The sequence below is a fragment of the Oncorhynchus nerka genome, unplaced genomic scaffold, assembly GCF_034236695.1.
Source record: "Oncorhynchus nerka isolate Pitt River unplaced genomic scaffold, Oner_Uvic_2.0 unplaced_scaffold_1410, whole genome shotgun sequence".
NCBI lineage: Eukaryota > Metazoa > Chordata > Actinopteri > Salmoniformes > Salmonidae > Oncorhynchus > Oncorhynchus nerka.
Window position 1 is genome coordinate 93,199 of NW_027039907.1, and position 15,884 is coordinate 109,082.

At 48.3% G+C, this 15,884-nt stretch overlaps 2 protein-coding genes across 20 annotated transcripts in view; one reads left to right on the plus strand and one right to left on the minus strand.

Annotated features, from left to right (window-relative positions):
* Positions 1–15,884, minus strand: part of LOC115128120 (peripheral plasma membrane protein CASK-like) — a 52,786-nt gene that overhangs the window by 25,664 nt on the left and 11,238 nt on the right. For 10 of the 19 annotated variants that reach the window (XM_065015479.1, XM_065015475.1, XM_065015480.1 and 7 more), the window contains 11 exons: positions 15,722–15,799; positions 13,950–14,022; positions 8,223–8,325; positions 7,947–8,125; positions 7,441–7,563; positions 4,211–4,294; positions 4,023–4,122; positions 2,745–2,762; positions 1,145–1,266; positions 851–928; positions 602–682 (listed from right to left, as the gene is read on the minus strand). In XM_065015479.1, coding sequence (XP_064871551.1) covers positions 602–682; positions 851–928; positions 1,145–1,266; positions 2,745–2,762; positions 4,023–4,122; positions 4,211–4,294; positions 7,441–7,563; positions 7,947–8,125; positions 8,223–8,325; positions 13,950–14,022; positions 15,722–15,799 — 1,039 coding nt within the window. The remainder of the gene's footprint in view (positions 1–601; positions 683–850; positions 929–1,144; positions 1,267–2,744; positions 2,763–4,022; positions 4,123–4,210; positions 4,295–7,440; positions 7,564–7,946; positions 8,126–8,222; positions 8,326–13,949; positions 14,023–15,721; positions 15,800–15,884) is intronic. The other 9 variants (XM_065015481.1, XM_065015490.1, XM_065015474.1 and 6 more) reach the window with 3 other exon arrangements.
* On the plus strand, positions 9,352–12,999 carry LOC115129847 (probable G-protein coupled receptor 34). Its single transcript, XM_029660620.2, has 2 exons — positions 9,352–9,670; positions 10,080–12,999. Exon 2 carries the CDS (start codon positions 10,124–10,126, stop codon positions 11,117–11,119), a length of 996 nt encoding a protein of 331 aa, XP_029516480.2. The 5' UTR covers positions 9,352–9,670; positions 10,080–10,123; the 3' UTR covers positions 11,120–12,999.

Genomic DNA, 15,884 nt, shown 5'->3' on the forward strand with positions numbered 1-15,884 from the left:
CGTGATGGAAAAGTTCAGACTAAAAACAGAAAGTATTTAGAAAAGGTAATGCACCAATATATTTTTACATTATAGTCTTTGAGAACAACTGATCACCAAAATAAAAGCTAGATAGTCAGGAAGAATGGAATATTCCAAAAACAATTAATTTAGCAGTATAGATGTTATGTTTGAGTAAAAGAACCCAGCATTAACCATGGCAAGAAACATAGAATTGCAGGAAATTGGCTTTAAAACTCCTAAATGTTCTCTCAGCTCCATGGGAAAATTGGTAGAATTGCACGAAATTGGCTTAAAAATGCAAAACTCTCTCTACCTGACACCAGAGAAGAGATGAAGAGAGAACAGAGAGAGAAAAATTAGGAAAAGCAGAGGGAGCTTTTTTTATTCTGTTCTTTTGTTGGCAGTAACAGCTAGGGCTGGGTGGGCGGAGCAGGATGTCTGCAGCCTCACTAGCCCCACCCATAACCCTGGCTGCTACACCTGACAGCCCCTCCCCTCAGTCTTGCTAATCTAACAGATCCCAAACTAAGGAGCGTGACCCAGTCATGATCATTTGTTTATACACACACACACACACAGAGAGATGGAGATGGCCCACCATGAAGTGTGGCTGTGTGAGGATCCTCCGGAGTTCCTTGGCCTCCATGTTGTCAGGGTAACAGGAGATTGTCTCCAGTACCTACAGGATAAGAGGAGGGGGAGAAAGTACAATATCATATAAGAGCATCAACACGTAATACAAAACATTAACAAACACTAACCAAAACAACAAGATGCAGTATTTAACAAGCGCTAGTCCCAGAAGAAAAGAGGTGTCCCACCTTGATGTCATGACCAGGCCACTCACCTCTTTGGCTCTCTGTACTCCATCACTGGGAGGGTTCCTGATCTGAGGAGACGACCTGGTGTTGATCTGGTCATAGAGCTGCAACACCAGGGGGAGACAGACATTATTATTCACTCATCTTTTACATATCCCTCCTCACATAACACTTTTTGTATTAAATGTTGCTTTAGAAATAAAAATGCATTTTCATTCCCAAACGATTTTCCCAATGAATAATGTGGTGTGTCTCTTTACTTGTGTCAAAGTGCCACCTAGTGGACTTGACATGAACCTGCGTGTGTGTAGCCCACTCACGTCCAGCAGTGTGTGTAGGTGTTGGTCCTGGAAGACGCTGTGTAAGAAGTCCAGATCTTTCTCACTGCAGTCGGTCAGAGCATGAATCTCCTCCAGGCTGTCCAGCACCTGGGATACTGCCCCTACACACACACACACACACACACACACGTTATAACATATACACACGCAAACACACACCAATTATGAATAGCCAGTACCATAAAAACACAAATATTTAAATTTAACACACAAAAAAACACACAACAACGACAAATACATTTACACATCTCACACACACACAGAGGCACCACGCACACACACACACTGCACACACACAGACAGATACCGCACACACACAGACACACACACACACACACACACAGAGACACCGCAACCACACAGACACCGCACACACACACGGAGACACCGCACACACACGGAGACACCACAGACACTGAGCACGCACACACACACACACACGCAGACACCGCACACACACACACCGCACACACACACAGACACCGCACACACACGGACAGATACCGCACACACACGGACAGATACCGCACACACACGCAGACACCGCACACACACAGACACCGCACACACACAGACACCGCACACACACCGCACACACACACACAGACACCGCACACACACACCGCACACACACCGCACACACACGGACAGATACCGCACACACACACACGGACAGACACCAGAGACACCACACACACAGACACCGCACACAGAGACACAGCACACAGCACACAGAGACACCGCACAGAGACACAGCACACAGAGACACCCCACACAGAGACACCCCACACAGAGACACCCCACACAGAGACACCCCACACAGAGACACAGCACACAGAGACACAGCACACAGAGACACAGCACACAGAGACACAGCGACACAGCACACACAGCTAGAAACAGAAGGTGTCAGGCTAGAGTACCTGCTACATGCAGCGAAAGCAACAGAGAGACGCAGAACAGGACAGAACAGAACAGAGGTACATCCCATCATCAATATGACAGATTAGACAGGAAGGAAGAAATAAAACATATCACATGGGATGAAGATAATGGTATGGAGGTCAGGTCATGTGATTGGTTAGTTCAGGTTAGTGAAGGCTGGATCTAGAGATTGTATGGAAGACTAAAGTTAGTTGCCATGCTGCTTGTATAACATAGAAAAACACTTCACACATAAAAGGAGGTTTGAAGACTGAACACTCAGTTTGTCCTCCAAGGCCATGACAGGTCCAGATTGCACACGCCACTGACAACGGTTGTGATTGGATCAAATGGAAGCCGTGCAGGCGCGCGTCCACCTCATTAGCTGTCGGTGGTGAGTGACATCACAATGCACACAGAGTCTACTTCCCAATACTTCTGATTGGCTTTCTGTCCATCTCAGCTTAGAGTTCAATTCACCCCCATCAACTGACACCCAGTCAGATACTGTTTCATCCCCCAAATAGGTAAGGAAGCTGTTTTAGAGTATTGGGACGCGAGTCATCAAGGGTGCTACGGGGGAGGGGGGAGGGTAGTTTAATAGATGGTGATGATGTCATGATGTCACACCAGGAAGCTACCTGGGGATACCTACTTTCAGCGGCTAGCAGTCCTACAGAGAGCGCCGCATGGAAACACCACCACAGAGAAGACAATAGAGAAGAAAGATTCAGCAGACAAGAGAAGGAGAGAAAAGAGGAGGCCAGGAAGAATGAAAGACAAGACAGACAGACAGAGAGCAAAGCAGGAGAGAGAGAGAGAGAGAGAGAGAGGTAAGCAAAAAGCAGAGGCTGTGTTGACTCTAGAAGGGTCTGGAGTTGTGGGTATCTGGCTAAAGTCTCAAAGACACACAGCCACACCCCACAGGAAAGTGAATTCCATCCCTAAGCATTTTCTTTTTTTAAACAAGGGCAGAAAGTCACAAAACGCAGAGTGATGCAATGAGGCTGTCTGGTCTCATAAGAGGAAGACCAGACTATCACCTATATTGTCTCCAATGCTTTTTCTATGACTCACTTGGACTCTGTACCGCTCCAATTTCTACCAAAGTTTGTCAGATGTTTTCATCCTGAAAAGTGGCCACGTCACACCATCTGTTGTGCAGACACAGCTACACGCCTTATTCCCACATGCACGGGAAGGATAGGCACCGTTACATTTCACCATTTTAGACGGGGCCTATTAAAAAAGGCCTCTAACGAGACCTACAAAACAGATGGCGTGGGACACGCCCTTATCACAACATTACAGCCCTTTTGTTAGGTCTGAGAACATCTGACAAGCATAGCAGTCAGAGCAGTAGGCTATTTGACAGAGAGGGCGGCAGGTAGTAGATAGACTCTTTGTTCCCCCGTTGATAACATCCATAGGGAGTGACAGGGCACCCCGAGACAGAGACAGGGAAGTGAGGGCATTGGGCAACGCTAGCCTGGACACTTCTGTTTCCTTTTCCCAGCAATCAGGGGGATTTATAAGAAGGCCTAGGCTAGCACAGAGACCAGGGCCTGAATGTTCCACTGCTGTTCTGAACACTGGATTGGCTGTGTGGTTAGCTACTGACTATCTGTCATCTGATTACCAGGAAATGAGATAACGTTGAGGCTTGGTTGAGGTTGAGGAGCTTACAACAGTGATAGAAAGGTCGAATCATCATTATCGGTCTTACATGATGAGAATCGTTTTCTGATACCGCAGAAGTTGGCTGTAGTTGTAGAAAACTATGAGAAGTCAAAAATTCAGGACTGCCCGTGGGACAATGAGCTAGCAACACAAACCACGTAAGTGATTGTTGCCATGACATCCGTTCCCCTGACACAGGTCGGCTTGGGTGTTGACGTGGGATCGGCAACAGGAGGAGAGGGGCAGGTCTTACCTGAGGAGGTGGGGTCTTCAGAGAAGTCAGGCATCTCCTCTGGTGGGTCTCCGTAGAAGGAGTTAAACTTGTGGCTGGAGACAGCAGCCAACACTGCCCCCTACGACACAACACAAGGAACAGGAATATATTGACTGATTGATTGAAGAGCATCAATGGTGTGTGTGTGTGTGTGTGTGTGTGTGTACCTTGAGCTTCCTCCTTGCATTAAACTTCCTCAGCTGCTCCACCGTCTCTGGCAGGTGGATCTTGTAGGCATACCTGTCCCTCTCCTGGAGGGAGAACACAGACAGGTGAATACCTGTCCCTCACAGACAGGTGAATACCTGTCCCTCTCCTGGAGGGAAAACACACAGAGAGGTGAATACCTGTCCCTCACAGACAGGTGAATACTTGTCCCTCACAGACAGGTGAATACCTGTCCCTCTCCTGGAGGGAGAACACACAGACAGGTGAATACCTGTCCCTCACAGACAGCCTCACAGGCAGGTGGATACTTGTCCCTCACAGACAAGTGAATACCTGTCCCTCTCCTAGAGGGAGAACACACAGACAGATGAATACTTGTCCCTCACAGACAGGTGAATACCTGTCCCTCACAGAGAGGTGAATACTTGTCCCTCACAGACAGGTGAATACTTGTCCCTCTCCTGGAGGGAGAACACACAGACAGGTGAATACCTGTCCCTCACAGACAGGTGAATACTTGTCCCTCTCCTGGAGGGAGAACACACAGACAGGTGAATATCTGTCCCTCACAGACAGGTGAATACCTGTCCCTCTCCTGGAGGGAGAACACACAGACAGGTGAATACTTGTCCCTCACAGACAGGTGAATACTTGTCCCTCTCCTGGAGGGAGAACACACAGACAGGTGAATACCTGTCCCTCACAGACAGGTGAATACTTGTCCCTCTCCTGGAGGGAGAACACACAGACAGGTGAATATCTGTCCCTCACAGACAGGTGAATACCTGTCCCTCTCCTGGAGGGAGAACACACAGACAGGTGAATACCTGTCCCTCACAGACAGGTGAATACCTGTCCCTCACAGACAGGTGAATACTTGTCCCTCACAGACAGGTGAATAATTGTCCCTCACAGACAGGTGAATACTTGTCCCTCACAGACAGGTGAATACCTGTCCCTCTCCTGGAGGGAGAACACAGACAGGTGAATACCTGTCCCTCACAGACAGGTGAATACCTGTCCCTCTCCTGGAGGGAGAACACACAGAGAGGTGAATACCTGTCCCTCACAGGCAGGTGGATACTTGTCCCTCACAGATAAGTGAATACCTGTCCCTCTCCTAGAGGGAGAACACACAGACAGATGAATACTTGTCCCTCACAGACAGGTGAATACCTGTCCCTCACAGACAGGTGAATACTTGTCCCTCTCCTGGAGGGAGAACACACAGACAGGTGAATACCTGTCCCTCACAGACAGGTGAATACTTGTCCCTCTCCTGGAGGGAGAACACACAGACAGGTGAATATCTGTCCCTCACAGACAGGTGAATACCTGTCCCTCTCCTGGAGGGAGAACACACAGACAGGTGAATGAATACATGTCCCTCACAGACAGGTGAATACCTGTCCCTCACAGACAGGTGAATACTTGTCCCTCACAGACAGGTGAATACCTGTCCCTCTCCTAGACGGAGAACACACAGACAGATGAATACTTGTCCCTCACAGACAGGTGAATACTTGTCCCTCACAGACAGGTGAATACTTGTCCCTCACAGACAGGTGAATACCTGTCCCTCTCCTAGAGGGAGAACACACAGACAGATGAATACTTGTCCCTCACAGACAGGTGAATACCTGTCCCTCACAGACAGGTGAATACTTGTCCCTCACAGACAGGTGAATACCTGTCCCTCTCATAGAGGGAGAACAGACAGACAGATGAATACTTGTCCCTCACAGACAGGTGAATACTTGTCCCTCACAGACAGGTGAATACTTGTCCCTCACAGACAGGTGAATACCTGTCCCTCTCCTGGAGGGAGAACACACAGGTGAATACCTCTCCCTCACAGACAGGTGAATACTTGTCCCTCACAGACAGGTGTATACTTGTCCCTCACAGACAGGTGAATACTTGTCCCTCACAGACAGGTGAATACTTGTCCCTCACAGACAGGTGAATACTTGTCCCTCACAGACAGGTGAATACCTGTCCCTCTCCTAGAGGGAGAACACACAGACAGATGAATACTTGTCCCTCACAGACAGGTGAATACCTGTCCCTCACAAACCGGTGAATACCTGTCCCTCTCCTGGAGGGAGAACACACAGAGATGTGAATACCTGTCCCTCACAGACAGGTGAATACTTGTCCCTCACAGACAGGTTAATACCTGTCCCTCTCTTGGAGGGAGAACACACAGAGAGGTGAATACCTGTCCCTCACAGACAGGCGAATACTTGTCCCTCTCCTAGAGGGAGAACACACAGAGATGTGAATACCTGTCCCTCACAGACAGGTGAATACTTGTCCCTCACAGACAGGTTAATACCTGTCCCTCTCTTGGAGGGAGAACACACAGAGAGGTGAATACCTGTCCCTCTCCTGGAGGGAGAAAACACAGACAGATGAATACTTGTCCTTCACAGACAGGTGAATACCTGTCCCTCACAGACAGGTGAATACTTGTCCCTCACAGACAGGTTAATACCTGTCCCTCTCTTGGAGGGAGAACACACAGAGAGGTGAATACCTGTCCCTCTCCTGGAGGGAGAAAACACAGACAGATGAATACTTGTCCTTCACAGACAGGTGAATACCTGTCCCTCACAGACAGGTGAATACTTGTCCCTCACAGACAGGTGAATACCTGTCCCTCTCCTAGAGGGAGAACACACAGACAGATGAATACCTGTCCCTCACAGACAGGTGAATACTTGTCCCTCACAGACAGGTGAATACCTGTCCCTCTCCTAGAGGGAGAACACACAGACAGATGAATACTTGTCCCTCACAGACAGGTGAATACCTGTCCCTCTCTTGGAGGGAGAACACACAGAGAGGTGAATACCTGTCCCTCTCCTGGAGGGAGAAAAAACAGAGAGGTGAATACCTGTCCCTCACAGACAGGTGAATACTTGTCCCTCACAGACAGGTGAATACCACACTAATAAAGCCAAAACACTACGACACAGGTTCTACTCAATAAAGTGGACTGTATTCTCTGGGTTGTGAAGCTGATGCAGGGCGCAGTCTCCTGACAGGGAGGAAGTTATGAGGAAACAACAACTAACCCAGTGTTAGTTTCACATCTGGTTATAATCATGTGTCACAGTTGGGGTTAAGTGTGTGTCTGCATATTCAGCATCTTGCAGACAGGGCTTTTAGTGTGTGTGTGCATGCATGTGAATGTGTATCAGTGTGTCTGCATGTTTGTTCCCACCTTAAGCCAGGGGTGGTTGAGGGCTTCGTAGACAGTGATCCTCTCTGCGGGGTCCAGCATCAGCATCCGACGCACCAGGTCCTTGGCACTCTCTGAGATGTGGCTCCACTGGCGTGGGTTCATCTAGAGGAGAGGGTCACACACACACGCTCTCAGATGGATGTAGGGCTGCAGCAACCGAGGGAATGCCAGATACGTTTATCACCTTGGGCACAGTATATACCTGGAGCTTTTTAACCTAGCTATAGATGGAAGGTTGCCATGTACCCCCCACCAGGCCCAGAAGACAGAATGAGGACTGTTCTACATGGTACATTCTGAATGCTCTGTATGGGCCTCAATAAGGCCTTGATGGAAATGCAGCTGGGGCAGCTTTCCAAGCCGTAGCTTGTGGTTGTTAACCACGTGCAATGACCCGCTACTGCAGGTTTCACACCCAACCATTTCTTAGTTAGTTAGTGTGTGTGTGTGTGTGTTTTAGAGGGCAGTTATGGAAAATCAACTACTACCTTATATTTCCCCTTAATGATAGCCTCAAACAGGCGTTCCTTGGTACCGTAGAAGGGCAGGCAGCCAGACAGCAGGATGAACAGGATGACTCCACAGCCCCACACGTCGACAGGCTTCCCATACGGCTCTCTCTTCACCACCTCTGGGGCCATGAAGTGGGGCGTGCCTACTCGACCTGGGGAGGAATGGGGGGTTCGAGTGTGGGTTTACACACAGATACGAGAGAGAGGAGAGAATGACAAATACACAGTCCCAGAGTGAATATAGAGTACCTCCTGCCACCAGGCCTGATTCTCCTAGTTGTATGGCCACTCCAAACCCCCCCAGCTTGACAGGAGCTGAGTTCTCCTTAGAGGCCAGCAGGACACAGTGAGGCTACAAGACAGGGACACAGAGAGAGAGAGAGAGAGAGAGAGATAGATGGAGGGATTGGGTTCAAGCTTCATAAAAAAAGTGCTCCATTTTGTACCATCCTATTGTAGTAAAACCTTGGTAGTGCTGGACCTAAAGGGTTCCTAGACGGGACAAAGGCTGAGGGCTACCTGCTTTACTGCAGAAACTCTCCAACTGATATCGAAGAGGAGAAAGGAGGATGACGACACTGGACAGATAGAGAGAACACCAGAGAAAGGAGGAAGAGAGGAGAAAGGAGGATGACGACACTGGACAGATAGAGAGAACACCAGAGAAAGGAAGAGGAGACAGGAGGACGACGACACTGGACAGATAGAGAGAACACCAGAGAAAGGAAGAGGAGAAAGGAGGACGACGACACTGGACAGATAGAGAGAACACCAGAGAAAGGAGGAAGAGAGGAGAAAGGAGGACGACGACACTGGACAGATAGAGAGAACACCAGAGAAAGGAAGAGGAGAAAGGAGGACGACGACACTGGACAGATAGAGAGAACACCAGAGAAAGGAAGAGGAGAGGAGACAGGAGGACGACGACACTGGACAGATAGAGAGAACACCAGAGAAAGGAAGAGGAGAGGAGACAGGAGGACGACGACACTGGACAGATAGAGAGAACACCAGAGAAAGGAAGAGGAGAGGAGACAGGAGGACGACAACATTGGACAGATAGAGAGAACACCAGAGAAAGGAAGAGGAGAGGAGAAAGGAGGACGACGACACTGGACAGATAGAGAGAACACCAGAGAAAGGAAGAGGAGAGGAGACAGGAGGACGACGACACTGGACAGATAGAGAGAACACCAGAGAAACGAGGAAGAGAGGAGAACATAGAGAGAAGAGGTGGAGGATGAGGAGCAGTGACAGTCAGGGTGTGGTCTCACAGCGCTGGTTTCCTGCCCTACTCTGCACTTCACACTGGAGGGGGAGGATGGGGTCTGTGGTCTGAGGGATCTGACAGCTGCTAACAGCTGACAAGGGGTGGTTGGGGGAGGTGTGAGAGAAGAACATCGAGGCACAGAGAGAGGACCAGAGAGAGGAAGAGAGAGGAGGAAAGAGAGCGAGAGAGTGAAGGAAGGGAGGAGAGCTCAGAGTAACAGACTCATACTTTTGAGCAAAAGAGACAAAGAAAGAAAAAAGTGTGTAGGAGAGTAACCAGAGAAGTCTCAACACGATCCCACTGAACCTGACAACCAAGGGACAGTAGGACCAGGGGCTGTTAAAGGATATGTAACGACACACACATTCTGGACAGTGGACAGTCAAACTACAGCTGCAGAGTCTCTGACATGGGGGGAATCTGGATGGTGAGTGAGATCCTGTCTTAATAAAGACATCAGTGAACCTGTGTGTGTGAATCTGTGAAAACCTAAAGGCAGACCATGTTCTTTACTAGGTGGTGAATCCAAGATAGGTCATAGGTATAATACAATAATTGCACTTAAAGTAGTGGTTGATTTTTCGTTACTTCTTTTCCTGCTACAGGGGAGTTGAAATACAACATTGTGAAAGGGAAGTGGTAAATGTGGTGACATTTAAAAATAGATTAGTTCTTTGAGTGCTTTTACAGTGTTTTTTCAATGAAAACCGCCAAAGTCCTTTCCTGTTAACAGACCACTTTTTTTGTTAATGCATTGACCTCTCTCTCCGTTTTTCATCCATATCAATAAAAAACATCTCTCCACCCCCGCCTCTCCCTCCCTCTATCTCCCACAGCACTGAAGATCTGCTGGACCTAAAGACACCCCAGCTTCAACACAATGACCACTTTTCCCTCCTCCCCCCTTTCCACCTCCTCTCCCAACACCTCTTTACCCCTGTCCTCCTCTTCCTTCCCCTTCTCCAATGCCACCTATCCCCCCTTTACCTCCTCCTCTCCAAACCAGACCCTATGTAATCTAGATGACAGTGCCCTGCGCCTCCCCCTGGTCTTCTTCTACTCCCTCTTCTTCCTCCTGGGTCTGGTAGGTAATCTCCTGGCCCTGTGGGTCTTCGTATTCCTCCACTCCAGGAGGAACTCTGTCCGGGTGTTCCTCATCAACGTGGCCATAGCTGACCTGGTGCTCCTGGCCTGCCTTCCCTTCAGAGTCCTCTACCATGCTAACGGTAACCGCTGGGTCCTCGGCCCCCTGGTCTGTAAAGTGGTGGGCAACCTCTTCTACATGAACATGTACATCAGTATCACTCTGCTGGGGTTCATTAGTCTGGATAGGTATGTGAAGCTGAAGGGGCGGGGCGGAGCCAGGAGGCTGAGAGGTGGGGGATGGAGCTGGGTGGCGTGCAGGGCGCTCTGGGGGCTGTCCCTGGCGGCGGCCGTGCCCATGATCGCCATGTCGGAGGGAAACGAGGAACCTGGGAAGTGTTTCCAGTATAAGCAGCGGCGTGGGGCGAAGGGGAAGGCTTACTTCAACATGGCTCTGGTGCTGCTGTTCTGGGGGGTGTTCTGCCTGCTGGTGGTCTCCTATGGGAAGATAGCCATGCGCCTCCTCAAGGTGTCCAGGGATAAACCTGACCTCCCCAATGCCCACCGCTACGGTAGCGCCGCCAGGAAGTCCTTCTTCGTGCTCTTCCTGTTCACCGTCTGCTTCGGGCCCTACCACGCCTTCCGCCCATTCTACGTCCTCTCCCAGCTCAACCAATCCCCATCCTTGTCATCCTGGGCAGACGAAGAGAGAGCAGTAGGAGTAGCAGTGTTGTCTGTGGTGATCCATGTTTCCGTCAGTGCCAAGAAGTCGAGGGACTGGAGGGAGGCATAGGCTGAGATGAACTCTGCCTTGTTGGCCGCAGATCGGCAGTTCCAGAGGCTACCGGAGACCTGGAACTCCACTTGGATCGTGCGCGCTGGGACCACCAGATTAGGGTGGCCGCGGCCACGCGGTGTGGAGCGTTTGTATGGTCTGTGCAGAGAGGAGAGAACAGGGATAGACAGACACATAGTTGACAGGCTACACAAGAGGCTACGCTAATGCAAAGGAGATTGGAATGACAAGTGGACTACACGTCTCGAGTGTTCAGAAAGTTAAGCTTACGTAGCAAGAATCTTATTGACTAAATTGATTAAAATGATACAGTACTGCTGAAGTAGGCTAGCTGGCAGAGGCTGCGTTGTTGACTATGTAGGCTAGCTGGCATTGGCTGCGTTGTTGACACTACACTAATCAAGTCGTTCCGTTGAGTGTAATAGTTTCTACTGTGCTGCTATTCGGGGCTAGCTGGCTAGCTAGCAGTGTTGATTACGTTACGTTGCGTTAAAAGAACGACAATAGCTGGCTAGCTAACCTAGGAAATCGCTCTAGACTACACAATTATCTTTGATACAAAGACGGCTATGTAGCTAGCTATGTAGCTAGCTACGATCAAACAAATCAAGCCGTTGTACTGTAATGAAATGAAATGAAAAATGTGATACTACCTGTGGAGCGAAGCGAAATGCGACCGGATTGTTGAGTGCAGAAGTTCTGTTCGGTAGATGTTGGCTAGCTGTTGGCTAGCTAGCAGAGTCTCCTACGTTAAGGACGACAAATAGCTGGCTAGCTAACCTCGGTAAATTAAGATAATCACTCTAAAACTACACACTCTAAACTACACAATTATCTTGGATACGAAGACAGCAAAGACAACTATGTAGCTAGCTAACACTACACTAATCAAGTCGTTCAGTTGAGTGTAATAGTTGTGCTGCTAATCGGTAGACGGTGGACTAGCTAACGGTGGACGTTAGCTAGCTGGCTAGCTGCAGGGCAGTGTAGACTGCGTTAGGAGGACGAAATACGATAATTACGCAATTATCTATGATACAAAGACGGCTATGTAGCTAGCTAAGAAGAAATTGCTAAGATTAGACAAATCAAACCGTTGTACTATAATGAAATGTAATGAAATGTAATACTACCTGCGGACCGAGTGCAGATGCGACCGCTCGCTCCAACCCGGAAGCCATGTGTAATGGTCACATACACATGGTTAACATATGTTAATGGTCACATACACATGGTTAGCAGATGTTAATGGTCACATACACATGGTTAACAGATGTTAATGGTCACATACACATGGTTAACAGATGTTAATGGCCACATACACATGGTTAACAGATGTTAATGGCCACATACACATGGTTAACAGATGTTAATGGTCACATACACATGGTTAACAGATGTTAATGCGAGTGTAGCGAATTGCTTGTGCTTCTAGTTCCGACTGCAGCAATATCTAACATCTACATGTGAGAAGAGTAATGTAGGGTATGTAAGCATTATATAAAGTGGAACACAGGAGTGATGGTTGCTGATAATGGGACTCTTTATGCCGTTTCCAGCTACAATAGTCATTTACAACATTAACAATGTCTACACTGTATTTCTGATAAATTTTATGTTATTTTAATGGACAAAAAAAAAAGATTTTCTTTCAAAAACAAGGACATTTCAAAGGGACCCCAAACTTTTGAATGGTATGTAAATGCCTGTGTCTGTCAGTTAACTAAAACTTTTGAATGGTATGTAAATGCCTGTGTCTGTCGGTTAACTAATATTGTCAATAGTATGTGACACAATCATATCTGATATAACACTGTACAAAGAAAATAAATATATACGATTTAAGCTCACATGTATATGGTGGGCAACCTCCTCTACATGAACATGTATATCAGTATTACTCTGCTGGGGTTCATTAGTCTGGATAGGTATGTGAAGCTGAAGGGGCGGAGCGGGGAGGGGCCTGGCCAGGAGGCTGAGAGGCGGGGGATGGAGCTGGGTGGCGTGCTGGGCACACCTTGGTGTGAAAACTGAATGGCTGATAAGCATCACACAGTCCCCTCTACTGGTGGTATTAGGTACTACCACTACAGCAGTCTACTACACACACACACACACACACACACACACACACACACACACACACACACACACACACTTCTTACAACCCAGATCACAAGTATTCAAACAGACAAATACACGCACAACAACAAACAAAAACCCATCTTTCATTAAACACTACATACACTCAACACAGGGGGAAGGTGTAACTTTGTGTACACTACATACACTCAACACAGGGGGAAGGTGTAACTTTGTGTACACTACATACACTCAACACAGGGGGAAGGTGTAACTTTGTGTTAACACACAAACAGACTGACTTACTGACATTGGTATTAACACACACGCAAAAGCTCCCCTTATCCCCTCTGGGAGTCACCAAATGTGTCTGTTTGTGAGCAGGGCTCGCCCCATCTGGTCTGGCATTGTGGCCTACTGTATGTTAGAGAGGTAATCCTATAGTAATCACTGAAGCCGTGCTGTCTGGCCTGTCAAACAGGGTTTCAGCAGGGTTTCCCCTGACACTAAACACTAATCCAGCCCCAGCTTAACTCACCTTCATTACTAGTTAGCCTACTACTACTACAACCCAATGGGCTAAGCTGATGTCGTTGGGTTAGTCGATATACACTCAATACGAGGAGACAGACGGTGGATCACCAATGGTTACTTCATTCTGTTTGAAATCAATAGATGCCACTGACAACAGTGCTGTTTAGATAAGGGGGAAGTGGGACTGGAGATCTGGGGTAGGGGAGCTTACCTTCACGTCACGGTGAATCACGTTGTTGTCATGGCAATACCGCAGCGCCTCCAAGATCTGTCTCATGTAGTGACTAAAAGACAAGAATGAAGAAAAAAAGGGGGAGAGAGAATGAAGAAAAGGGGTGAGAGAGAGAATGAAGAGAAAGGGGGAGAGAGAGAGAGAGAGAGAGAATGAAGAGAAAGGGGGGGAGAGAGAGAGAGAGAGAGAGAGAATGAAGAGAAAGGGGGAGAGAGAGAGAGAGAGAGAATGAAGAGAAAGGGGGAGAGAGAGAGAGCGAGAGAGAGAGAATGAAGAGAAAGGGGGAGAGAGAGAGAGCGAGAGAGAGAGAATGAAGAGAAAGGGGGAGAGAGAGCGAGAGAGAGAATGAAGAGAAAGGGGAGAGAGAGCGAGAGAGAGAATGAAGAGAAAGGGGAGAGAGAGCGAGAGAGAGAATGAAGAGAAAGGGGGAGAGAGAGCGAGAGAGAGAATGAAGAGAAAGGGAGAGAGAGAGCGAGAGAGAGAATGAAGAGAAAGGGAGAGAGAGAGCGAGAGAGAGAATGAAGAGAAAGGGAGAGAGAGAGCGAGAGAGAGAATGAAGAGAAAGGGAGAGAGAGAGCGAGAGAGAGAATGAAGAGAAAGGGGGAGAGAGAGCGAGAGAGAGAATGAAGAGAAAGGGGAGAGAGAGAGAGAGAGAGAGAGAATGAAGAGAAAGGGGGAGAGAGAGAGAGAGAGAATGAAGAGAAAGGGGGAGAGAGAGAGAGAGAGAATGAAGAGAAAGGGGAGAGAGAGAGAGAGAATGAAGAGAAAGGGGAGAGAGAGAGAGAGAATGAAGAGAAAGGGAGAGAGAGAGAGAGAGAATGAAGAGAAGGGGGAGAGAGAGAGAGAGAGAATGAAGAGAAGGGGAGAGAGAGAGAGAGAGAATGAAGAGAAGGGGGAGAGAGAGAGAGAGAGAGAATGAAGAGAAGGGGGAGGGAGGGAGAGAGAGAGAATGGAGAGAAGGGGGAGAGAGAGAGAGAGAATGAAGAGAAGGGGGAGAGAGAGAGAATGAAGAGAAGGGGGAGAGAGAGAGAATGAAGAGAAGGGGGAGAGAGAGAGAATGAAGAGAAGGGGGAGAAAGAGAGAGAATGAAGAGAAGGGGGAGAGAGAGAGAGAGAATGAAGAGAAAGGGGGAGAGAGAGAGAGAGAATGAAGAGAAAGGGGGAGAGAGAGAGAGAATGAAGAGAAAGGGGGAGAGAGAGAGAGAATGAAGAGAAAGGGGGAGAGAGAGAGAGAATGAAGAGAAAGGGGGAGAGAGAGAGAGAATGAAGAGAAAGGGGGAGAGAGAGAGAGAATGAAGAGAAAGGGGGAGAGAGAGAGAGAATGAAGAGAAAGGGGGAGAGAGATAATGAAGAGAAAGGGGGAGAGAGAGAGAATGAAGAGAAAGGGGGAGAGAGCGAGAGAATGAAGAGAAAGGGGGAGAGAGCGAGAGAATGAAGAGAAAGGGGGAGAGAGAGAGAGAATGAAATGGAAGGAGGAGAGTGTGGGAATTAGCAACGCCACTACTTCTTAGAGAGCGCCTTCTAAAAGCACTTCATTACAGGCATGTAGAGTCCCCAAGGTTCTCATCGTCCTACCACTGAATACAAGGCCACTTACTTCAAATGAGGCCTTGGTTGAAAATGTCAATGTGACGTGCGTGTAACTGGCTAGGGCTTCAATCAGCCCGCGTCACAATTTCAAAACACAAGTCAGCTCCGTCCATACTACAAAGGCAGAGAGGAAATAAGGGAACCTAAGAGTCAAGCTTTTACCTGGCTACAGCTTCACTGTAGACAAAACCAGCATCCGCCCGCTTCACAGTCTCAAAACACAGGTCAGCTGTATCCATACTATGTCAGAGGTAGAAATCACATAAAACAAAACTTTATTGAATTTGGATTACACCGTTAGTACAGAAAGTCAATAGGGAGGGAC